This window comes from Oncorhynchus nerka, linkage group LG9b (genome assembly GCF_034236695.1).
Source record: "Oncorhynchus nerka isolate Pitt River linkage group LG9b, Oner_Uvic_2.0, whole genome shotgun sequence".
NCBI lineage: Eukaryota > Metazoa > Chordata > Actinopteri > Salmoniformes > Salmonidae > Oncorhynchus > Oncorhynchus nerka.
Window position 1 is genome coordinate 13762326 of NC_088424.1, and position 24810 is coordinate 13787135.

Here is a 24810-nt window from a genome sequence, read left to right on the forward strand (position 1 = left end):
TTGAGTAGAAGTAGGGGGTGGGTTCTACAGCACAAAGTGCAATGTTTCACGGAGTCATAATGGCATTAAACATACAACCTTGCTGTTAGCAGCACTATGCACCAAACAACTGAGACATTTGACAGCCAAGAATGACAACATAGTTTGGGAGGTCAGTAAGGGTTTTGCAGGACACTCCTCTTAAAAGCAACAAAACAAACACCAGCTCAGAGACGGAAGGTCTGGGCCAGAGTAGGCAGATCCAGAGGAGCGGGCATTAAGGGCAGTGTGTTTTGGGTCGGACTTCCACGTGGGAGTGATGTTGTATTCTCTGTTTCCTAAGGCCAGAGTGATAGTGGCTGCACAGAGTCCTGTCGCTAGCCAAGGAGCTGTCATCAGCTCCATTTCCTACCACCAAAACAACATCCATGGACTGAAGCCCTGACATGCAACACACTAGAAGAAGAGCATTGTTCCTGCCAGCCTGACCATCCAAGCCATCAACATGGCATGTACAGTAATGCCATAAGAAGCAACATATTTTCATCCCAGTCATTCTTTCTATCCTCAATGTAAACCTTTGCCGTCCCAACGATCAACACACCAGCCTGTTTTATAAGTTGTCAACATGACTTTAAATCACATACATCTAAAAACACCTACATCTTCACATTGAAAGAGCTGGGCTCAGCATTGAGATCTGATGTCACTGAATGAGACCTGATGCATATGACACCAGTGGAGATTTATCTTCCTTCCAGAAAACATGACCTCTGCAGCCCTCTTCTGTCCCCCAGGTTAGCCTGTCACAGCTTATTTGGATGACAGGCGCTCTGAGGGCTCTAGCCCCCCAGGTCTGCTGGGTAATAGGACTCCTGCCCACCTCCACCTTAATTTTCTATATTTCGTCTTTTGGTCAAAAAGACGTATACGGTCAAAATTGTGGTTATATGCCAATGGAAAATAGCCTCCTGTTGAATCGCTATCATTTGGATTAACCTCTCTGAAACTGTCTAGACTGAAAACATATTTCACAATGTCAAAACTCATCAACATGGCTTGAAATTGTATAACAAACCCCCTAACTTAATGATGAAATAAAAAACAATCGCCATAGGTAAATGTGCTGTGCCTTTCCATCAACACCAAAATAGCAAAACAAGACCATTTCCATTAGGTTTGTTATTCTTCCATGGCCGATGACAAGATGCAATGCCTTGAGGGGTATTATCTTACACACACAGGCATATCTGTGTGGACCAAGTATATCTCCACTGTCACAATAGAGAAAGCCCTACCGAGACGTTGTTGTAAGAACAATTGCATTGCAAGAGGAAAACGGGATGTGAAATGTTTTCAGACTGTTTTGAGGGAGGAAAAACAGCAACAGAAGTCTCGAATAAAGGATCCATTTCCTTTTTTAAGACTTTGATCACTTATCAGTTTGCTTTGTAATGTATATCCTTCACCAGTTGTTGTACTACTTGCCATTTCTACTGTGTATAAATGCTTGTCCCTCCTCTTCCTTCTGCTTCCTCCACATGTGTGTAACAGGATGAGGGTTTCACTATGATGGGAAATAGAAAGAACGCCGCGAATACGAGAGAACGTTAGAACCAAGTCGCTCTTGGATTGGGCCCATTTCCCGACGAAGTTAGACAACATAGAGCAGCATCAGAATCCCGAGAACCCCTCTCCTCTCTAGGGCCAATCGAATGGAGAGGACACTGCAATTTGTCATTGTTTCATATTTGATGTGCAGCCAATACATCTCTGGACTGAGGATCTTTGTCTATTCTATCAAATCTATTTCTATGGTTGTACCAATCCAGAGCTCAACAAGGTATGAGCTTGGTGTCACACACAGTACGGTGAAAAAAGGGAGGCAAAGAGAAGCCAATGAACAAAAATTCTTCAGCTGTGCTGCAGAACATTTCACATTTAGGCCTACGTGTGGTTTTGCAGATAAACTTATCCAGAGCAACTTAGATTCAGTAAGTACTGTAACAAAGAGTAGCACAGTGCACTTTGGTGATCACTGCAGTTCTATTTGAGACAACCCCCCAAAAAAATCACCATGCAGGTGGGAAAAACAAAGCCTTTGAGTTTGGAGTTTGGAGCAAACAAACACACACGGATGTCAAGTCAACCAACAGTATTCCCCCAATACATTTTTTTATATGATGTCACCTGGTATGATATCATGACCTAACCAAAAGATTAGACTCAATGCACCTTTATCTGAGCCTTGTGCACAATGGTCTGAGTAACAGGGAGCACTAACTTAGAAAGATGACAAAATCCAGATGACTGTTTTGGCAATTATGTCAGGCATACTATGATTCCTCTCTCACACAATTATGTCAGGCATACTTTGATTCCTCTCTCACACAACTGTATCACGCAAGCATTACCTCAAATGGACCTACACCAAAAAATAAGATATCACCAAAACAATAGCTTCCTAGTTCCAACAAGACCCTCTAACAAACTTCAGATTAACTGTTTCTACTGTATGTCTGTCTCAATGATTCAATGAGGTGAGTTATCCAATATAATGATAATGGGCTTCTATGGAAAGAGCTAAAATGTGAGCCAGTATTATGAGGGACTCAATTTACATATGTTTGTCATCATACCTGTGATGGACATGAATTGTTGGACGTCTGTGTCCATATTGCCTAACCCCCATGCTTTCCCATTAACAGCTTAGGGGAAAACATTTGGAAATAACGTTGTGAAGTGGGTCAATTAGGTTTTTTAAATGGTGAAATTCACTGGCGAAGGATTTAAATCGGAGTGGTTTACTTGTCTTTGTAATTATGTTACAAAAAAAACGTTTTCCCCAAGCGTCTGAAAGTTGATATTTTGAACGGTTGTGGGTTTTTATGAAATTCCCGCATAGGGAGAAAAACAAAGATGAAGAGGCTGATATTGTCAATCACACACTCAAAAACGAAATATAAAAATGTGCACATTATAATAAGCATACCGTTCATTTGATCAGATTCAGTGAGTTTCAGTGGTAGCCCAGAGAAAGGTTTAAATGGTTCTGTCTGCTCGTGAAATGTGATAATTCCATATTCTAGGAACGGTGAATCTAATAATAATAATAATAATTATGTATCGTCATATTTTTCCATTACAAGAAATCGATTTCTTGCACTTTGGAAAAAATGGGGTGTAAGTAGGATTTATCAAATTATCATTTAAAAATTATGTAGCTATAATAATAATAAAAAGCATTTGTATGAATGTAATTGGCACGTTTAAACTAGGACTATCTGAAAGAATGTCATTGCTGATAACAAATAAATACATATATTTTAAAGAAAGGATAACATTTACAAAATACTTTAATAAAATATTTTCAACGGTGATGATTAAAAAAAATCCACTGTGTGTATGTGTCAGAGCTGATGTCACGCGCACAAAGTCAAGAGTGGTCAGCTGCTCTCTTATAAAAACAAAACAAGAAACGAACTTTGTAAAAACAAATAAAACGTTAATACAGGCATAAATGTTAGCACAAGGCTATCACAGTTAGCATAACTCAACGTCAATACAAGTAATTATTAAATATTATGCTGGCTATTATAGCAAATGAGCACCACTATACTAGAATTAGCATGCATTTGTATTATGAAAACGAAAAAATGAAAGAGACGTGCTGAAAAATTCATTTAGAGCAAAATTATACCATTTCAGTAAAACAGGGAAGGTAAAGAATTGCTATAGTGGGCCATACATCGCATAACTTTTAAGAGTTGCATTATGATCATTGTTATAATGCTTTTCCAATTGAAAAGGGTCCCCACGCCTATCAGGTTTAACTAATGCGTTGTGCGTACAATGCCAAAAGAAATAATGGGCAAACAATAAATTATTTTTAAATATTAGAGGTTTCACAAACCTGCTTGTATTTAGCAATTATAGGGCCCATTGTTCATTGAACTACTACCACCATCATAATCAGCTGCAGGTAGCAATAACGATACTGAACTCAGCTGGGATACAATAAGCCAAAATTGGGTGCTGTCCGTTGCTTTCTGCCCAGATGCCACCGGTTAGTCCTAATGGGGTGGATTAAAAAAGAAATGATTGCGGCTGTACGAGTTCGTTCTTTTCTGAAACTAAGGTTGCAAACATTCGGCTACACTAGTAGCTGTAAGATATACACCAGGCCTAAATGGGCTGTTAAATTTTGTTCCAATTTCTTTTTACGTTTGGCATTGGATCAGCGTGTAGCCTACTGTGAAATGGGAATTAATCACGAGCGTTTTATCCAGGAAGATTGTTGCATATGTCCCCCCCCAAAAGATCAAAGGTTACATCGAAATACTTGCCCTATGGATAACATGTCATATCCACTACAAGGCGGGCATGTGGTAAAGGAGGTGCGGCCAAGACCGTCATAATGAAAATGGAGAGGGAAAAAGCTACACCCTCAGTAATGTAAAGACCGCTTTCAGTGGAGCATGGTTGGTGCAGCAGCCTCTGACACTGGACTATATCGGATTATTCTCCTGGTCGATTTGTTTTAGGACTACAAGTAATGTATTGGAAAAGTGAACTAATGTTGGCTTGCTCCAAGGTGGACGATATTGAAAATGGGTTCAACTCAATTTCCAACAGCACGGTAAGCCTATGTTCAATATTGGCAAAATAAAGTATCGGAGCATTCATCGTGTTTTGAGAATATTTTTCTTCATTTCTTGCTATTACCACTAGTTTAAACGACCTATAATTGGACCGAATTGTGGTTACTCCAAACCGATAGGCCATGATTCGGTTCCAAGTTAACGACATCATTTTATATTAGTTTTCTTGGGCACAAATCAGTTAATTCATTACCTGAGGGAGTGTGCGTTTATTAATCAAAAATAAACCCCTGCAGCTGTGACAGCCGCGGGCTGATCGCACGTTGGTTTGAAGAGGGTTGCAATGGCGCTAATGGCCAAAAGTCAGCAAACATTTTGTTTATTTGATTTGGCCATTAAGGCTTTAATAAAAATATATATAGCCTATTCTGGTCGATAATTTGTCTTAAATTTCACTTTGAGAATTGCCCTCCTGCAGACAACTAATTTGACATCGGAAACGGATGAGTTGGTAATGTGAACCATCCTGTTGCGAAAAATGCTTGAAGTAGGCTATAACATTTTTCTCAAGAATCGTGCAATTTGGTTTGTAAATTTTAATTATTCGAGATGGTAGCTTATTTTGCTCCAATTTCTTTTGACCCCTTACTATACCTAAGGAGAGATGTGTAGGGACATCTTCCGACCCTCAGGACTTAAATGTAAATGTAAACAGGCTACCTGTGATTCCTACTTTTACTTGTACGCCTATTTCAGTATGCGTAAAACCTTCAGTGGAAATTATGACAACTTCCAAACTGTTAGGCCACATTTTGTCAAACATACATTTTTGTCCGTAGTTTACACATGGAAAATATTTTGTACGTTTTATTTGACTTTAATTTATTCCATTTTATATCCAGGGCACCTCGGAAGACATTTTTGAAGACGAGTCATATTCACCGTCATCGTCTTTGTCGTCATCCTCGACACTGCAGACGATGGCATCAGCCTCTCTGGGGAAAAGCCTTTGTGCAAGTTGTGGCTCGGAGATAGTTGACAAATACCTGCTCAAGGTAGGTGGACCGGCATTATTAGGCCTATTCAACCAAGGCCTAAAAGTATTATGTTAAATGGTTGTCCCACCTCCATAAACTAACCGGCCTACAGTAGTCACATTTTCAACTGAGAAGGTTTGACATTGACCTATTTAAGTTAGCCCAACTAAAATCACATTTCAGTTCAGATATTTAAAAAATTATTAAACATTTTTCACTGACATTGAAAGATATTCATACTTGCCTTTCGTGTACTGAAACTGTAGATGAAGCTACTATTTCGGTTGAATAAATGTTTGAGGTCGGACTGTTATGGCTACATTTCAGGTGAACAACTTGTGCTGGCACGTGAAGTGCCTCTCATGCAGCGTGTGCCAAACTCCTCTTGGAAGGCATGTCAGTTGTTACATCAAAGAGAAAGAGGTTTTCTGCAAACTCGACTACTTCAGGTAATTATATGGCCTCAGATTGTTTATCTTAAGCCTGTTTAAATAAAAAATATTGATTCTTAGAATTAAGTGTTGACATTACCTTGGGCCCTATGAGGCCATGTACCACCTCAGCCTACAATTTGTTTGAGAACAAAGGTTTAAATCTTCAATTTGAACATGTATTTTTACATCTAACTTTTCATAACGTATACAAGTTTATAAGAGTTGCTATATAGAATATTTGCATTCCCCACAGTTCTACATTATTAGTAGGCTATAATGTATTTTGGCCTATCATGCAAAATTGTATAATACAAATGTGTTACATTATGTAGTTTACTGTAAACTACAAACATATCAGTGTCATGTTAAAAAATACAATCCAACTTCCTCACAGGAAGTATGGAACTCGCTGCGCCCGCTGTGGCAGGAACATCCACTCCAACGACTGGGTAAGGAGGGCGAAGGGCAACACCTACCACCTGGCCTGCTTTGCCTGCTTCTCCTGCAAGCGCCAGCTTTCCACGGGGGAAGAGTTTGCCCTGGTGGAGGAGAGGGTGCTGTGCCGCATCCACTACGACTGCATGCTGGACAACCTGAAACAGGCCATGGAAAGTGGTAAGCAACATTAAGGGTGCATAGAAAGAACAGGAAGGCCTGTATTTTGAGAAGGTGTTTATTGTACAATATTCAGACTGTACACAGGCCTTTTTCCAACACATTGATGATGTAGCAATTTATTTTAAGCTTGTTCTTTTGAAACATTCATTGATAACTGAATGTCTGTGGTCACATGTCCTTACAGGAAAAGGTGTGAATGTAGAGGGAGCCCTACCGTTAGAGCAAGAAGGGTCCCAGGCCAAACCAACTAAGAGGGCTCGCACTAGCTTCACTGCAGACCAGCTACAGGTGAAATTCATGGATTATTTTTGACTTTTCTGTTCCCCCAGAAACCACTGACGTGCATTTTTGGAATTGCACTTTACACGCCCCAAGCGCTCACTCTGCTGATAGATACTGTACTTTGTGGAAAAATGTACTTTCTATGCCTGTGGTATGTGGTTGTCCAACCTAGCGATCTTAAGATGAATGTACTAACTGTGTAAGTTGTTCTGGATAAGTGTCTGCTAAATGCCTAAAATGTAGAAGTGCCAAAACCATACCAAGATCAATATTCATGTGTGCATCTTGCATTCTCTGCATCTTGTCTGTCAGGTGATGCAGGCTCAGTTTTCTCAGGACAACAACCCGGATGCTCAGACCCTCCAGAAACTGGCAGAGAGGACTGGTCTCAGTCGCAGGGTTATCCAGGTTAGCGCGCTAACATTTTAGCCTAGTCAAATAATTAGGTGTCCCTGAAATGACAAAGAAAGCTTAACCCACCCCTGTTCCATCTCCAGGTTTGGTTCCAGAACTGCAGAGCTCGTCATAAGAAGCACGTGAGCCCCAACCACCACATGTCGTCCGCAGCAATGTCATCACTACAGCAGTCCAGGCTCTCTCCGCCCCTCCTGGATGATCTCCAGTACACAGCTTACATACCAACAGACACACCCATGCACACGCCCATGCTTACTGCACTGCACACATACATGGATGGTGAGCAAAGTCGGCACTTGGAGATCACAGGTTCATATTTTTACATGTCTTGTGTATCATGAGTGACATCTAATTTTGTGTTAGAAATCGGTGCAAAGATCTGAAGTCACAATATTTGAAATCACAATAACCAATAATGGATTTTGGACTAACAATAGCATGTTTGTGTTCTTCAGTGCACTCTCCATCCTCACTGGTGTTCCAGCCTATTATGTCCCATTCCATGACACAGCTGCCAATCAGCCATGCCTGATCGTTATATTCCACCCCCTGCAGAACCGGGTCAGAATGCTGTGGAGCGACACTCACCGTCCATCAAAGGGTGTGGGGCACCTACATTAAATTATTTGAGGGTTTATCGAAGGAGATCCAATGGTCAGAATTTAATGTAAAATAAGGAGGTTGATTTCTAAACTTTTTGTTAATATATATATATATAGTATCTATATTGGTTATGAAATTTCATATTTAATTTATTTGATGCATGTGACAGCACTTTGTTTAAAGTAATGAAATTATTTGATATGTTAAGTTTCTATTTTGTCGCTGATATATAGCTGAGCTCTGTTTTTGATGGCTGTGAAGAAATACTGAATAAAAGCCATATGATCACTGCTGACAATGAGGGACTGGTCTTTACTAGATGCTTGTTCTGATGTCCATGAGGATCATAATGCCATTTGACACACTTCACATTTTAACTGATTGAATAGTCTTTGTTGAGCCTAAAAGTCACATTTCTGTTGCTGGTAGACTATTTCACATGGGCACTGGCACATGCCCATGGGCAAGAATGCCATTAAAACATTGAGACTAATCCTCTTGCCTTTAGTCCCTCGTCGTTTCAGTCTTCTGAATCTTTTTCTCTCCCTACTCGTCTGTCTTTTCGTCCAGCGTCTGCGGAGCATCCTCAGAGTGCTGGTATTGTAGTAGGGTCGAGCGGCTGAACCATCATTGTACTCTTGATCCAGCACTGGAATAAGAGTGGAAAATACTAAATGAAACTGAGGGAGAATAGACTGGTATTTGGGATTTATGGTTCGGTGTAAAAAAAGGTCTTAGCTGCAATAGGTGTGGATTTGTATCATGCAGGTACACTTTTTTTTTTAATGGTGTAATTTCATTGTGGCACAGCAAATGCTGTAAAGCACATGGAACTATTCAAATGTGTTTTATTTATAGAAGTCACTTCACGTTCATTGACAACATCTTACAAAAGAAAATCCCAAATGAAAAATACATTAAATACGGATCCCAAAATGTAGAAAAGAGCATGTACAAGTAATTGACAATATTAAAAATGTAGCACTTTTTTCATCTGTACCACTGACCGTACAAATTCGACAAATGGCTTTGACATCCTTCCATTGTCAGGAGTCTAAAATATGTTTAGCTTAAAGTAAAACCCTACATTTTCCACTAGCTAGGCACGCTAACTAGAACCTGCAGTTGTCATAACACCTTATGCTCAACTAACAGAACTGCATTTGTTTTTGTATGGGTCTTCATTGCAGTGACACTGACACCAAGTATTTGCCAGAGCCACAGTGATCAAGGTAAAAAGAAAATCACTTCAGACAACTGTAATCCACCAAACATCAGCCAAAACTAGGCATAGGAATTATTTTGCTTGCAGGCTTTCCTATCAGACAACATACAGTATATGTATGGCTTATGGAAAGCAGTCCATTGGCCAGGAAGTAACACCATTCAGTTGTAAGGACATCCCATAAAGACCAAGAGATGACATGCCTTCAAATCCTGAGCTCTGGTTGAGTTAAGTGAAACATCAGGTTTGATGAAGTCGATTCACTATTCATACAGCAGGGGAGGAGCATATTAGATATACGGGAGCCCTTATTTGAAACTGCTAGCCCCCCCATACATACAGTATTAGTCAAGTTTGGTCACACCTACTCATTCAAGTTTTTTAAATAAATGATTTTCCAAATGTTCTACATTGTCGAATAATAGTGAAGACATCGAAACTATGAAATAACACACAGAATCATGTAGAAACCAAAAAAAGTGTTAAACCAATCAACATTTTTTAATTGGGTTGAGGTTGAGTGATTGTGGAGGCCAGGTCATCTGATGCAGTGCTCCATCACACTCCTCCTTGGTCAAATAGCCCTTACACAGCCTGGAGGTGTGTTTTGGGTCATTGTCCTGTTGAAAAAATCTCTGAATAGTTGAAATTGAGATGTTTCTGTTACAGATTGAGGTACAATCTGAGGTGCAGTTAATTGCCGATTTCTGGGGCTGGTAACGCTAATGAATTTATCCTCCGCAGCAGAGGTAACTCATCACAGCACAGAGCCAGTTTCATCACAGCACTTGATGGTTGTTGCGCCTGCACTTGAAGAAACTTTCAAAGTTCTTGAAATGTGTCTTTGCTTATTTAAGCTGTTCTTACCATAATATGGACGGTGTCTTTTACCAAATAGGGCTATCTTCTGTATACCCCCCTACCCTGTCACAACACAACTGTCACAAATTAACTTTTAAAAAGGCACACCTGTTAATTGAAATGCATTCCAGGTGACTACCTCATTAAGCTGGTTGAGAGAATGCAAAGGGTAGCTACTTTGAAGAATCTCAAACAGAAAATATATTTGGAGTTGTTTTACACTTTTTTGGTTACTACATGATTCCATATGTGTTATTTCATAGTTTTGATGTCTTCACTATTCTACAATGTAGAAAATAGTAAAAAAAGAAAGAAAGAAAAGCCCTGGAATGAGTAGGTATGTCCAAACCTTTGACTGGTACTGTACATGTAGGGTATCACACACATAATGTAGGCTACCCGTGCTATACATTACATGAGCCCATGTGTGGGTGTAAAGGTCATCACAGATGCAGGTTTTGACTGCAAACTGCACTGTTTTCTGCAGTAGTGGGATATAGGGCAGAATTTGATCATGATTGTCCTTTGACACTGTTGTTGCTTAACCTTTAGTGGCTGAATATTGGGAACTCCATTAGTACCCAATATTGACTTTGAGTAGCATAAATCAACTGGTTGATTTAGCTAAAAGTCTGCAGAACAAGTATTAGTCGGACCACAATTGAGAGTTATGTCAGTCTGCTGCACCCAAAAGGTTCCTTTTGTTCTAAATAATGAAGTTCATGGCGTGATTGTTTTTGCAGTAAGGGCAATCGTCCATGTAAACTGCAGTTACAGTACAGCTGCTGAGGACTAATAATGATGCTAGGGATGATACAGTAGTGCACTGCATGTTGGATATGCATAGCCTCTGATCTGTTTGGCGCAAACCAGAAGTGTTTCTCTCTCTCGCTGGACCAGAGAGTTACACGTTGATTTCAGTATCAGCACAAGTCACAGTGAAGTCTGACCACCTGAACTTGTTCCAAAATAGTTCCTGCCTGTCAGTCCCTAGTCTTGAGGTAAGGCAGTAGCAAAGTCTAATGGCCACACTATTAGTCTCATTGTTCGATTCTCTAGGTCTAACAGTTATTCTAATGATCACACATGTCATAGTCAATGTAAGTGTTCGTATGAGTCTCTCAAAATCGGTCAATGTTAGTTCTGAAGACTTTCGAAGTTTCTGAGTTGCAAAAGTCACAGTCAGTGGTCTCATTCTCCATTAGGGACTGATATCTCCTTGTTAGCTGATAGACAGCATAGTGTAGGTAGCCAGAGTTGAGCTCTGTTCAGTTTAAAGCATGCTAAATAACTTGGAAGAAGTAAAGCTATTAGTTTGTAGGAGAGTGTTGCATTCCTCAGTGGTGTTCAGTTTTTCTCAGAATACTGTGCAGCTCAGCAGACATGAGGAAGGGTTTCTCAGGGCTCCCGTCGTTCCTCTCCAAGTCCTCACCTGGAGGGGTGTATGGGAGGAGTGGAGAAAGGAATACAGGAGGAAGGGAGAGGTGGAAAGGAGATGAGCGAGAGGGATTAGAGGTGCTCAGATAGAACGTGAAGCAAAGCAAGAGAACAGCCACGGTGTGTAAAAAAAGAAGAAGGTCAAAGCGTTGATATTGGGATCGACTGAATATCCAAGGATAAGAGCAGGTGTATTCCTTCAGGTGTTATTTTTGATTTAAAATGGAAATGAATCAAAAACCAACACCACAGTGTTTTGGAAGCACGTCTATGAAGAACAATTACGTAGGCTTTACTTACAGAAACACAGAAACAGCGTGTCCACACACATTGCATAGACGCTGAAGAATCCATGAGCGATCAAATAGGACCCGAATATCACCGTCTGCCAATGAGAAGACACGATACTACACCATCAATACCCAGCTGAATGTAGGATGTACCCATTTCTATACCCTTTCTATTGTTGTATCTTACCAGTAGAGGTACCCAGTAGTAATGCAAGGTCGGCACATCTTCCTGAACAATTGGTATTTTGTGTGTGAAGAAAAAGAAGGCTATGACGCCTGCAACACACAAAAAACACAACATTATAAATACCCCAGCCAGGTCACCTGTGATACAAATCAGTATTCGACGTCCATCCATGTCTGAGGATGTCGGGAGTTTATGTGGAAACTGGCCACTAGGTGGCACCAGTGAGCGCTGTTACCTTAAAGTAGGTTTCGGTAAGCATCTGCCTTTGATTCCAAAGGTTGTAAGTTTGAATCCAGCGATAACTATTAACTTAATCATTCAGAGTAAATGACTAACCTTAAGAATTGGGAGTTCATGCCTAAACTTAGCCTTAAACACTTGAAATTCAACGTTTGGTACAACTTTGAAATTCGACGTTTGAGAAACATGGATGAACATCTAATTCTGACATGAAACTGTGAGAGCTTGTTGAAAAACCCACAGATATGCTTCATCGTTTATTTAGACTTTAAAACGTGACTTTTGACTGATTGCAGTCAAATAAAATATCAACTGTTATCCTAAAAGGATTACGTAGTCACAAGAAAAAATATGTTTTTTTGCAATGACTCACCTACACTCCCTGCTATTAGCACTTTCCCCAGGAACAGTAGGAAGTCTGTCACTCTGTCCAGCACCGCCACCCTGCAGGAGAAAGGGGTGAACCCAGTAAGGTTACCCCAGTGAAGTGCCAGCCAACACTGGGTAGCCTAATAATCCAACCCCTGGCTTCAGAGGGCCTTACCTTACTACGTTTCTCATCAATAGGCAGAAGGCATCTCGAGCTGATGTGCAGAAGCACTTCCCATATATTGCAATCTAGAGGGAACCCACAGACCATGGGACCATATTGAGTTATAGCATACACCGTAGCTAATCTACCCTTGATACAGTTGCTACATATGCAGCGATTAACACAGATCAAAACCATGTAATAATATCAATACATATAGACACACATCACACTACTCACCATAATGTAAGCATTTCTGTTCATGAATTTGATGAAGCGCTCTAGACACCAGAAACAGCATTTGAGGCAGCAGAGCAGGAAGCGTGCTGCCACGTTACTGGCACCTGAACACAGACCACCGACCATTAGTGATGAGTTACTCCACAGAGTCACATCCACGACTAGATGAAGCCGAACTCACCTTTGAGTTTTGAATCTAGATACTCCAGGATAACTCGAGCCATCTGAACCAGGGCCAGAATCAGAGCACCAAATGCCAGCGAGCCAGTGTGATACCTGTAACCCAGCCACACACACATCTTTAGTCAGTCCATCATGAAAAAAAATCAGAACCTCCCAAACGCTCCAAACACCTAAAAACCTGTCTCAAACAATCGCTGAGCCATAGTGAAACGAACTGGCAGAATGGTACGGAAGGCTCCTTACCGTATGGCCCTGCTAAATGAAGAAAACAGGGGGCAGGTGGGGATGTCCTGGGGCTTCCTCCGGGCCCAGTAGTAGGAGGTGAAGGCCCCAGCCAGGGTACACTGGCCCAGGGCGATGATAAAGTTGACCAGCCACAGGAAGATTAGCAGGTTGGACAGCTGGAGGATGAAGAGGTAGCGGTGGTAGGGCGTCTCCCCGCCGTAGAACGCAAATGTACACTGGGCGCCCGGGCACGTCTTGGACACGTTGGTCTTGTTGAAAGTCTGGGAGGGAGGTTGTGATAATAAACAACTATTTATACAAATCGGGGGTACTCCACACCAGAGTTTCTGTGTATGTCTGCAGGATACTTAGAAAGGGGACTTACCTCAGGATCGCATGTCTTGTTTGCGTACATGCAGTTGGGCTCAGCAGCCATTACTTTATAGATGGCATCTCCAGAGGAGGCCAGGAATCTGTGTGTAATGCTGATTAAGCATCAAACATGTTGCTGTTGTACAACAATACACAACAAAACAGCACTTTCTTAGATCAATCTCTGTGTCTCTGTTTCTGTATTCCACAAGTCGTTCAATACAATATACTTTATAGAATCTGGGATCGGAATCATGAACAGCACGATGACCAAAGAAATGCACCAACAGCTCCCTCTAGTGGAGAAACACCACACCAGTAAGAGGATACACAGAGGTGACGGAAAAGTAGGAGATGCAGATGGCCAGCAGCAGGAAGGTGATGATTGGGTAGAAAAGTGTTGACATGATGTAGCTAACAGCCCTAGAGACAGAGGCACAAGAAGAACATTGTAAATAAACTATTCTCAAACAACAGTCGTGAAGACAGCGAGAGAACACAAGCAGTTACTGTGAGAGAAACTGTTACTATTAGTCGACTTACTTGCTTCCCTCCCTCAGTAGAGCGATAGCGATCCATACTCTCTTCCTCAGAAAGATCAGAATGATCAAGATGGAGGCCTCTATGGTACACAGAGCTATCACTAACAGAGAGGGGGGTGGCACAGCAGAAGGTCTGAGCCAAACCATAGTAACATCAAACCATAGTAACATCAACCCATAGTAACATCAACCCATAGTAACATCAATCCATAGTAACATCAACCCATAGTAATATCAAATCATAATAACATCAACCCATAGTAACATCAAACCATAGTAACATCAATCCTAACCCAAATTATCCTCTCCAAATGTAATGTATTAAGTAAATGACAGACTGTGTATTTACAAAACATCTATTTACTAATTTTCAACTTTTACAGGAACTGGTAATCAGGCTAAATGGTTTGAAAGAGGCTTATCCCTAAGATAAAGCTGAGAGAGAGAGAGAGATTGTCATGAGTGAGGTGATGACATACAGAAGATGAGCCATGTCTGACTGAGATGCAGGTAAACCGTGACGTCTGTCTGGAAGCCGATGTCTACGATGGTCACATCTGCCCCGGGCTGCTGCCTCAAGAGGGAGAACTCCAGGTAACAGTGCCATATCCCTACAGAGACACGGGAAGCAGAGGTTAGGGAGGTAAAAACAGACACACAATGACACACACTGGTACACGGCCATGCACGCACACGCGTATGTACAGTTACACACACTTTATTATAGTAAACTAAAACTGAAACTAAAATGAAAACTAATCATGAAAAAACTATTTGTAAATCAAATAAATAATGAACACACCCGTTGCCACAGCAGCACCGCAGATATTGGCCACGTTTGAGTGGTAAAGGCTAAAGCAAACAACTGTAGACAAAATTGGAGTGAAGTCGGGGGAGGTGCATCTGCGACAGCTGAAAGTCTAACATTGCTGTGTTTTTTCAACAGCAAGGCTCCGATCAACATGGCAGTGTTGCCATTGTTTCTAAAAGGTTTTCTGTGTAATGTCGAAATAAACATGTCTCCAACCCCCATATCACACACTCACAAACTGAAATCATAATATAATATTATGTGTGTACATTGTACAATCCCTTAGTGAGACAGAGCCTCAAATATCAAATTCATTTGTATATATCCACTGTACACATAAATTTGTGTGTACAAAGTATTAACTTAAGGGGGCTGAATAATTTTGCACGCCCAATTTTTCAGTTTTTGATTTGTTAAAAAAGTTTGAAATATCCAATAAATGTCGTTCCACTTCATGATTGTGTCCCACTTGTTGTTGATTCTTCACAAAAAAATACAGTTTTATATCTTTATGTTTGAAGCCTGAAATGTGGCAAAAGGTCGCAAAGTTCAAGGGGGCCGAATACTTTCGCAAGGCACTGTATATATATAAAATATATATAATATGTTTTTAATAAAACTTAGACTAAATAAAAACTATTGAAGTGGATCGGAAAACTAACTGACACTAAACTGAATTTCGAATAAAAGTCTTAAAATTAATAGAAATAAAAACAAATATTAAAAACACAAAACTCGAATAACTTTGACACACACACACACAGACCGACCGTAAGCGATCACCAGTATGACGGCGATGATGGTGAACCAGAGGAGGAGTCCGGCAGTGAAACGTAGCAGCATGATGAAGATCAGACTGACCACCAGTGCTATCACCAGACCTCTGGAAATAACACACAGTACACACTCTAAATATAGTATTTTACAGTAGCGTAAAAGTACAATAAAGTACCGTACAGCACAATTTATTGTCTGTTATAAGAACTCAACCCAGTGTATCTCTGCCAGTAAGACTTCTTACATCAAGATCCAGTTCCATGAGGCGGCGTAGTCCTCCACAATCTTCATCCCAACCTCCTTAGCATCCACCAGACCTGTGATGCCACTGCAGGAGACAATGGCCATTATAAAACTGCCATAATTACAGAAATGTTTGTGTGTGTACTATATGTGCCCGCATGCATGTATACACACATCCACATGCATGTGTGGGTGTCTTTGTAACTCACTTGGCGGCATCTCTTAGTTCAGTCACACTGCGGGCTTTGTCCAGGGCATCTTTGAAGTGGGTTCTTTTGGCCACCGTCAGGGTTCCATTCAGAGTGATGAAGTCAGGAAAACAACGCTGTAGGACTAGTAGACAAGATCATTCAGTATCATGACTTCTTCCTTATTGCCCACCAGTTGCTGTCATTTTTTTGCTGTACTTACACGGTCTGCTAGGCACAATCATTGATGGACAGTCCTCGTCTCGTAACACTTGTGCAACAGGCTTAAAGCAAAAAGAGGAGAACTGTCAGCCATGTCATACTAATTGTCGTTACGCTCTGTGAACAGAAAATGACAAAAGTGTTAAAACTCTGTCTTTAATTCATCATCTTTAACACAACGCAGCACAATTCAGTAGCCTGGGTGTGAGGTATTTGTATTTATTATGGATTCCCATTAGTTCCTGCCAAAGCAGCAGCTACTCTTCCTGGGGTCCAGCAAAATTATGGCAGTTTATACAATTTTAAAACATTACAACACACTGTGTGTCCTCAGGCCCCTACACCACCACTACCACATATCTACAGTACTACATCCATGTGCATGTATAGTGCATATGTTATCGTATGTATGTGTGTGTGTGTGTGTGTGTGTGTGTGTGTGTGTGTGTGCATGCGTGTGTGCGTGCGTGTGTGTATGCATGTGTCTGTGCCAATGTTTGTTTTTTTAATCTGTTTTTTTAAATACAATTTTACTGCTTGCGTCAGTTACTTGATGTGGAATAGAGTTCCATGTAGTAATGGCTCTATGTAGTACTGTGTGCCTCCCATAGTCTGTTCTGGACTTGGGGACTGTGAAGAGACCTCTTGTGGCATGTCTTGTGGGGTATACATGGGTGTCCGACCTGTGTGTCAGTAGTTTAGACAGACAGCTCGGTGCATTCAACATGTCAATACCTCATAAATAAAAGTAGTGATGAAGTCAATCTCTCCTCCACTTTCAGCCAGGAGAGATTGACATGCATATTATTAATATCAGCTCTCTGTGTACATCCAAGGGCCAGCCGTACTGCCCTGTTCTGAGCCAATTGCAATTTTCAAAAGTCTTTTTTGTGGCACCTGACCACACGAATGAACAATAGTTAAAGGTGCGACAAAATTAGGGCCTGTAGGACCTGCCTTGTTGATAGTGTTGTTAAGAAGGCAGAGCATCACTTTCTAATAGACAAACTTCTCCCCATCTTAGCTACTACTGCATCAATATGTTTTGACCATGACAGTTTACAATCTGGGGTTACTCCAAGCAGTTTAGTCATCTCAACTTGCCTAATTTCCACATGATTTATTACAAGACTTAGTTGAGGGTCAGTGTTTAGTGAGTGTTATGTTCCAAACACAATGCTTCAGGTTTTATAAATATTTAGGGCTAACATATTCCTTGCCACCCACTCTGAAACTAACTGCAGCTCTTTGTTGAGTGTTGATGTAATTTCAGTCGCTGTAGTAGCTGACGTGTATAGTGTTGAGTCATCCGCGTACATAGAAACTCTGGCTTTACTCAAAGTCAGTGGCATGTTGTTAGTAAAAATTGAAAAAAGCAAGGGGCCTTAACAGCTACCCTGGGGAATTCCTGATTATAACGGGATTATATTGGATAGGCTTCCATTAAAAAACACCCTCTGTGTTCTGTTAGACAAGTAATTCTTTATCCACATTATAGCAGAGGGTATAAAGCCATAACACAAACGTTTTTACAGCAACAGACTACGATCAATAATGTCAAAAGCTGCACTGAAGTCTAACAAGACACCCCCCACAATCATTTTATCATCAATTTCTCTCAGCCAATCATCAGTCATTTGAGTAAGTGCTGTGCTTGTTGAGTGTCCTTCCCTATAAGCATGCTGATATTCTGTTATCAATTTGTTTACAGTAAAATAGCATTGTATCTGGTCAAACACAATATTTTCTAGACGTTTACTAAGGGTGGGTAACAGGCTGATTGGTCGGCTATTTGAGCCAGCTTTAATATTATTGGGTAGCGGAATGACTTTAGCTTCCCTCCAGGCCTGAGGGCACACGGTTTCTAGTAGGCTTAAAATGAAGATGTGGCAAATAGGAGAGGCAATATCATCTGCTATTATCCTCAGTAATTTTCCATCTAGATTGTCAGGCCCTGGTGGCTTGTCATTGTTGATAGACAACAATACTTTTTTCACCTCTTCCACACGGACTTTACGGAATTCAAAATTACAATTCTTGTCTTTCATAATTTGTAGTGTCAGGGTTTGTTGCTGGCATGTCATCCCTAAGTTTGCTTATCTTGTCAATGAAAAAGTAATTCAAGTAGTTTGCAATATCAGTGGGCTTTGTGATGAATGAACCATCTGATTTAATAAATGAAGGAGTTGAGTTGGCTTATTTTCCCAAAATTTCATTTAAGGTGCCCCAAAGCTTTTTACTATCATTGTCACGTTCTGACCTTAGTTCTTTTGTTATGTCTTTGTTTTAGTATGGTCAGGGTGTGAGTTGGGTGGGTTGTCTATGATCGTTTTTCTATGATTTGGTATTTCTGTGTTTGGCCTGGTATGGGTCTCAATCAGAGGCAGCTGTCAATCGTTGTCCCTGATTGAGAGCCATACTTAGGCAGCCTGTTTTCACCCTTGAGTTGTGGGTGATTGTTTTCTGTTGAGTGTTTATATCTGCACCAGACAGAACTCGTTCGTTCGTTCGTTCGTTCGTTCGTTCGTTCGTTCGTTCGTTCGTTCGTTCGTTCGTTCGTTCGTATTGTTTTTGTTCAGTGTTCATTTACTTTATTAAAAAGATGGACACTTACCACGCTGCGCATTGGTCCTCACCTTCTTCCACCACCAACGGCCGTTACAATCATTCTTTATATAATTTATCTTTGTTTCATAGTGTAGTTTCTTTTTCTTTTAATTTCAGTTTATTTCAGTTGTTCCTGCTTTAGACAACTAGTCGTTGTTACACGCGATGAAAGCAGTTCACATCCTAACAGTACACACTTCCAAACAGTGCTACGCCTACATGCATACCTTTGTTGGGTTGTTGAATCCTGGTTTGCAGAACAGCCTGTAATATTCCCAGGGGGCTGCAGTGATTTGGTATTGCAACTGCATATCTGTGTAGGTTGCAAATCTGTCCGGGCACTTGGAAACACACATCTGAGGAAGTATTGAACACACTAATGAATACCCAGTAAGCTGATATGACACCCTTTTTTAAAGGCCCCAACGAAACTGTTTTTATATCAATATCAAATAACTTTGGAGCGACAATTAAGTTCTTTACTGTCACAGATTAAATAAAAAAATGGACAAAAATGTATTTTTAGCAAACAACTATTTCTCAAGCTAGAATTTTCCTCGGACTGTCTGGGAGTGGTCTGAGTGGGGAAGGGAAAACTGAAAACTAGCTGTTATTGGCAGAGAGGTTTGGAACTCTCTCTCTTATTGGTCTATTAACCAATTCACTTCATGGTGAGGTCACCATGGAAAGCGTAAACTCCCACCCATGCAAACCTGCTGATTAGAAGGTTCTGTGTAGATTGTATTTTCAACCAGCAACTATTAGGAAATAACACTGATATTTAGTTTTTGTTTTTTACAGTGTTAGTTTCATCAACTGTTGTACAATAAGATATAAAACAAATAGTTTGACTGCACTGGGCCTTTAACAATAACTCCACCTATGTACTCTATGAGTCAATATTGTTATTGACCAATATGCTATGAATACCTGAGTGGTGGGACACTGGAGGTTGATGAGGACAGCAGGGTTGGCACATTTCAGGATATTGAAGTAGAACAGTATGGATTTTTTTCTATAGAGAAAAAAAAAACATTGACACAGTGCTGATACAGTATTAGCACTAGGTGGCTGTAGAGTACAGAGCACACATTCAAAGAAAAGCCCTCACATACAATGATGTAACAGTCCCACATACAATGATGTTAAAATGGTCAACTATCTCTTCCCTTCTGTTCTTAATATCTCAATGCATTTTTGGTGAATTTCAGGATGATACTCTCCAGTATTTCAGTATAATGGTTAAGATGGTGTAGTCTCCCCCCCGACACGTGTTCCAGACTAAACTCCATCGTAATCCTTTAAGCCTGGGAGAACAACACATTGCTAATTATTAGCGGATGAGATGTGAGGGCCCTAGCTAGCTGGGAGTAAACACACTACTCCCTATCTCACAGCCCGGCTCCACAAACAGCCTTATCACCGCTCCGCAGCCGCCACTAAAGAACTACTTTAATCATTGCCAAGGTTACAGCCTGTCAATCACACTTGAGGTTTATGAGGGGAATTCAACACCGAGCTGTTTAGTGTGGGGATCCAGTACCAGACTTTTGATTCAATGGGTTGGATTCTATTGACAATGGGAACTGTGTGTGTGTGGGTGAGCTGCCTTTCAATTGTAATGGTCAATATAACAACATTGAAGCACGCAGGGCTAAGATAAAGAACCAGCCAGTGGCCCAGGGGGCTACGCTTGGGCTAGATTGAAGTTAACATTAACAAACATATCTAGGATCAGATTATCCTACACTGAATTCAAGGGGATGAAAACCTATGTAACCCTGTATCAGTGGTAGGGGGGAAATTCGACTAAATTCTACATTAATATCAGCAAATTGGGCACAAGGGAATTATCATTACCTCAAATTGTTCACAGGTATGTCCCTAGGGCTGCGTTTACATAGGCAGCCTAATTCTGATATTTTCCAACTAATTGTTCTTTTGACGAATCAGATCAGATATTTTGCCATTAATTGGGCAAAAGATAAGAATCGGGCTGCCTGTGTAAACACAGAGATATCGAGATAGTCGGAAGTCTACATACACTTAGATTGGAGTCATTAAAACTCGTTTATCAACCACTCCACAAATTTCTTGTTAACAAACTGTAGTTTTGGCAAGTCGGTTAGGACATCTAATTTGTGCATGACACAAGTCATTTTTCCAAAAATTGTTCACAGACAGATTATTTCACTGATATCTCACTGTATCACAATTCCAGTGGGTCAGATGTTTACATACACTAAGTTGACTGTGCCTTTAAACAGCTTGGAAAATTCCAGAAAATTACGTCATGGCTTTAGAAGCTTCCGATAGGCTAATTGACATCATTTGAGTCAATTGGAGGTGTACCTGTGGATGTATTTCAAGGCCTACCTTCAAACTCAGTGCCTCTTTGCCTGACATCATGGGAAAATCAAAAGAAATTGGCCAAGACCTCAGAAAACAATTGTAGACTTCCACAAGTCTGGTTCATCGTTGGGAGCAATTTCCAAATACCTGAAGGTACCACGTTCATCTGTACAAACAATAGTACACAAGTATAAACACCATGGGACCACGCAGCCGTCATACCCCTCAGGAATGAGACGCATTCTGTCTCCTAGAGATGAACGTACTTTGGTGCGAAAAGTGCAAATCAATCCCAGAACAACAGCCAAGGACCTTGTGAAGATGCTGGAGGAAACAGGTACAAAAGTATCTATATCCACAGTAATATGCGTCCTATATCGACATAACCTGAAAGGCCACTCAGCAGGGAAGAAGCCACTGCTCCAAAACCGCCAAAACAAAGCCAGACTACGGTTTGCAACTGCACCACGGGACAAGATTGTACTTTTTGGAGAAATGTCCTCTGGTCTGATGTAACAGAACTGTTTGGCCATAATGACCATCGATATGTCTGGAGGAAAAAGGGGGAGGCTTGCAAGCCGAAGAATACCATCCAACCGTGAAGCATGGGGGTGGCAGCATCATGTTGTGGGGGTGCTTTGCTGCAGGAGGGACTGACGCACTTCACAAAATAGATGGCATCATGAGGGAGGAAAATGATGTGGATATATTGAAGCAACATCTCAAGACATCAGCCAGGAAGTTAAAGCTTGGTCACAAATGGGTCTTCCAAATGGACAATGACACCAAGCATACTTCCAAAGTTGTAGCAAAATGGCTTAAGGACAACAAAGTCAAGGTATTGGAGTGGCCATCACAAAGCCCTGACCTCAATCCAATAGAACATGTGTGGGAAGAACTGAAAAAGCGTGCGCTAACAAGGAGGCCTACAAACCTGACTCAGTTATACCAGCTCTGTCAGGAGGAATGCGACAAAATTCACCCAACTTATTGTGGGAAGCTTGTAGAAGGCTACCTGACACGTTTGACCCAAATTAAACAATTTAAAGGCAATGCTACCAAATACTAATTGAGTGTATGTAAACTTCTGACCCACTGGGAATGTGATGAAAGTAATAAAAGCTTAATAAATATTTGTTTCTACTATTCTTCTGACATTTCACATTCTTAAAATAAAGTGGTGATCCTAACTGACCTAAAACAGGGAATTTTTACTGGGATTAAATGTCAGGAATGGTGAAAAACTGAGTTCAAATGTATTTGGCTAAAGTATATGTAAACTTCCGACTTCAACTGTACCTGGTTAATCAGTCACTACAGCAATTACTTACGCGTTTGGGGTACCTTTCTGCCCACAGAACTGTCCGTAGCTGTCTGTAGGGTAGATCACCTTCCTGGGGTCACCGTGTAGCCACGCTAGAGAGAGAAAAGGGAGGAGGTAGAAGGACGGAGAGAAAAAGAAAGAGAGAAACCAGTGAATTAATTAATCACCCTCTTGTGTCATTACCAAAATAAAAGACCAAAAATTGAAAAAGTCTCTTTGCACGACAGAATGAAATCGTATTCCCATTCCCTGGATCTAACTGATTCTTTTGTGTAGGGCAATCTTGATGTGTTCTTCAGCTCCTGTGGCAGGGTTTTAAAGACAAGGTCATTGTGTGTATTTTAGTGCCTCTCTACTACTGTGGCTGAGTGTTGACAGGAGTCGATAATGTTGGCCTAAAGCATAATCCCTCTTCTAAGGCTTATTTTCGCATCGTTTACAGCACTGTTCAGAAAGCGTACAGGAAAGGAGCTGGATTTCCCTTTCTAAAACACCATATGTGTGTATGTGTGTGTGTGCTTGCGTACCTGCATGTTTATCTGTGTCCTTTCGTGGGGATCAATAGCAGTACCTTTTTTCCATGAATGAAAGCCTGTCACTGACTACCTCTCTCTAAGAGTCTGACTGACTAATGGGATCGTTGATTCCTGGCTGGCATGAAATGAGTGGCAGGTAATGTACTTCACTGCACAGTCTGTATTGTCGCCACATCAAAACTGATGTTTACAACTCACTCCACGCAGTAAGTACAGTATTCATGTTTTCACCCATGTCTTGGCTCTTTCCTTACCCATTAGGGTAGAGAGTCACCCATCCACAATGGGGTATCCGAATCCAACTGTAATGCGTCTGTACAGTATCTGAACTACTTAGTGAATGCTGATGACAGACAGATACAGAGATAGAGAGTGGACTGGCATGTAGGGACCTGTAGATACACTCACCGGACAGTTTATTAGGTGCACCACCCCGTTCACAAAAATGGTTCACTCCACGTGACAGTGAATCACGTGGCCGTGGCATGCTATATAAAGCAGTTACTGTTCAATTGAATGTGACCTAATTGACTTTGAGCACGGTATGATCGTCGGTGCCAGGCACGCCGGATCCAGTATCTCAGAATCATCCGCCCTCCTGGGTTTTTCACCAATGGCGGTGTCTAGGGTTTACCGAGAATGGTACGTCAAACAAAAAATAACTTCATCTTGGAACACACAACTCGTCAATCTTTGTCACGGATGGGCTATTGCAGCAGATGACCACACAAGGTTCCACTCCTATCAGCTAAAAACAAGAAGAACAGAAATATTATAAAATTCACAAAAAAATCCATGCCCTGAAGAATTCAGGCTGTTCTGGAGGCAAAGGGGGGTCCGACCCAGTACTAGATGGGTGTACCAAATAAACTGGCAGGTGAGTGTAAATAGTAAAGTTGCCACTACTCTAAAAATCAAAGAGAATCAGTAATTATGCTGAATTAATTATATAATGTATGGTGTCAGACTAATCTTTTTATTATGGTCCAAGAGTACTTTAAATCAGCACAGCCAGAGGCTTCCCCCAAACCACACATGATTCTTCTGGGGTGAGAGAGAAAGTGTGTGTGTGTGTGTGTGTGTGTGTGTGTGTGTGTGCGTGCGCGTGCGTGCGTGCGTGCGTATGAGTGTGTGCAAGAGAGAAAGAAGTGGGTTGAGTGAGCGTGTCTGAGAGGATGAAGTTCTTGTGGATTTTTTTGTGTGTTGTAGAGAGGGTTGGATTGGAGTAAATTGTAGTAAGGTGTGTGTGTGTGTGTGTGCACGTGCTCATGCTTGTGCGCATGCATCCATCCTTTTTTTGTGCATGTGTGTACGGTGTTTGCAATGACCGTCTGAGTGAGTGAGTTTGCAATGACTGTCTAAATGTGTGTTTGCAATGACTGTCTTGTGTGTGTGCGCGCGTGCGTGTAGTATGTGTGTATGTGTGTGCTCGTGCGTGTAGTATG

The 24810-nt window shown here is 41.1% G+C and overlaps 2 protein-coding genes across 4 annotated transcripts in view; one reads left to right on the forward strand and one right to left on the reverse strand.

Annotated features, from left to right (window-relative positions):
• Positions 1–4393: 4393 nt before the first annotated feature.
• LOC115114305 (LIM/homeobox protein Lhx8-like) lies at positions 4394–7912 on the forward strand. 2 transcript variants are annotated; one of them, XM_029642430.2, is made up of 8 exons: positions 4394–4618; positions 5483–5635; positions 5945–6066; positions 6446–6666; positions 6854–6957; positions 7264–7359; positions 7449–7647; positions 7824–7912. In XM_029642430.2, the coding sequence occupies exons 1-8, from the start codon at positions 4535–4537 to the stop codon at positions 7898–7900; spliced, it is 1056 nt and encodes a 351-aa protein (XP_029498290.1). In that variant the 5' UTR covers positions 4394–4534; the 3' UTR covers positions 7901–7912. The 2 variants fall into 2 exon arrangements, with proteins under 2 accessions (XP_029498290.1, XP_029498289.1); XM_029642429.2 differs by having other exon boundaries at positions 7449–7677; positions 7824–7909.
• Positions 6709–24810, reverse strand: part of LOC115114828 (choline transporter-like protein 5-A) — a 106597-nt gene continuing 88495 nt past the window's right edge. The window contains exons 4-22 of one of the 2 annotated variants that reach the window (XM_065013349.1): positions 22837–22921; positions 20084–20168; positions 19381–19509; positions 16548–16608; positions 16346–16469; positions 16138–16221; positions 15887–15999; positions 14785–14916; positions 14307–14406; positions 14094–14186; positions 13777–13864; positions 13410–13672; positions 13165–13259; positions 12984–13087; positions 12756–12829; positions 12585–12655; positions 11972–12060; positions 11795–11879; positions 6709–8620 (exon numbers count right to left, since the gene is read on the reverse strand). In XM_065013349.1, the coding sequence (XP_064869421.1) occupies positions 8373–8620; positions 11795–11879; positions 11972–12060; positions 12585–12655; positions 12756–12829; positions 12984–13087; positions 13165–13259; positions 13410–13672; positions 13777–13864; positions 14094–14186; positions 14307–14406; positions 14785–14916; positions 15887–15999; positions 16138–16221; positions 16346–16469; positions 16548–16608; positions 19381–19509; positions 20084–20168; positions 22837–22921 (2123 nt within the window). In that variant the 3' untranslated portion in view covers positions 6709–8372. Of the gene's footprint in view, positions 8621–8802; positions 11490–11794; positions 11880–11971; positions 12061–12584; positions 12656–12755; positions 12830–12983; positions 13088–13164; positions 13260–13409; positions 13673–13776; positions 13865–14093; positions 14187–14306; positions 14407–14784; positions 14917–15886; positions 16000–16137; positions 16222–16345; positions 16470–16547; positions 16609–19380; positions 19510–20083; positions 20169–22836; positions 22922–24810 lie in introns of those variants that run through there. The other variant, XM_065013350.1, reaches the window with a different exon arrangement.

Bases quoted from the DNA above. Each gene is read 5' to 3' on its own strand.
- LOC115114305 (XM_029642429.2), top strand. From the start codon at position 4,535: ATGTATTGGAAAAGTGAACTAATGTTGGCTTGCTCCAAGGTGGACGAT. The intron at 5,636-5,944 runs GTAGGTGGACCG...GCTACATTTCAG, and splicing joins TTGACAAATACCTGCTCAAG to GTGAACAACTTGTGCTGGCA. The intron at 6,667-6,853 runs GTAAGCAACATT...ATGTCCTTACAG, and splicing joins GAAACAGGCCATGGAAAGTG to GAAAAGGTGTGAATGTAGAG.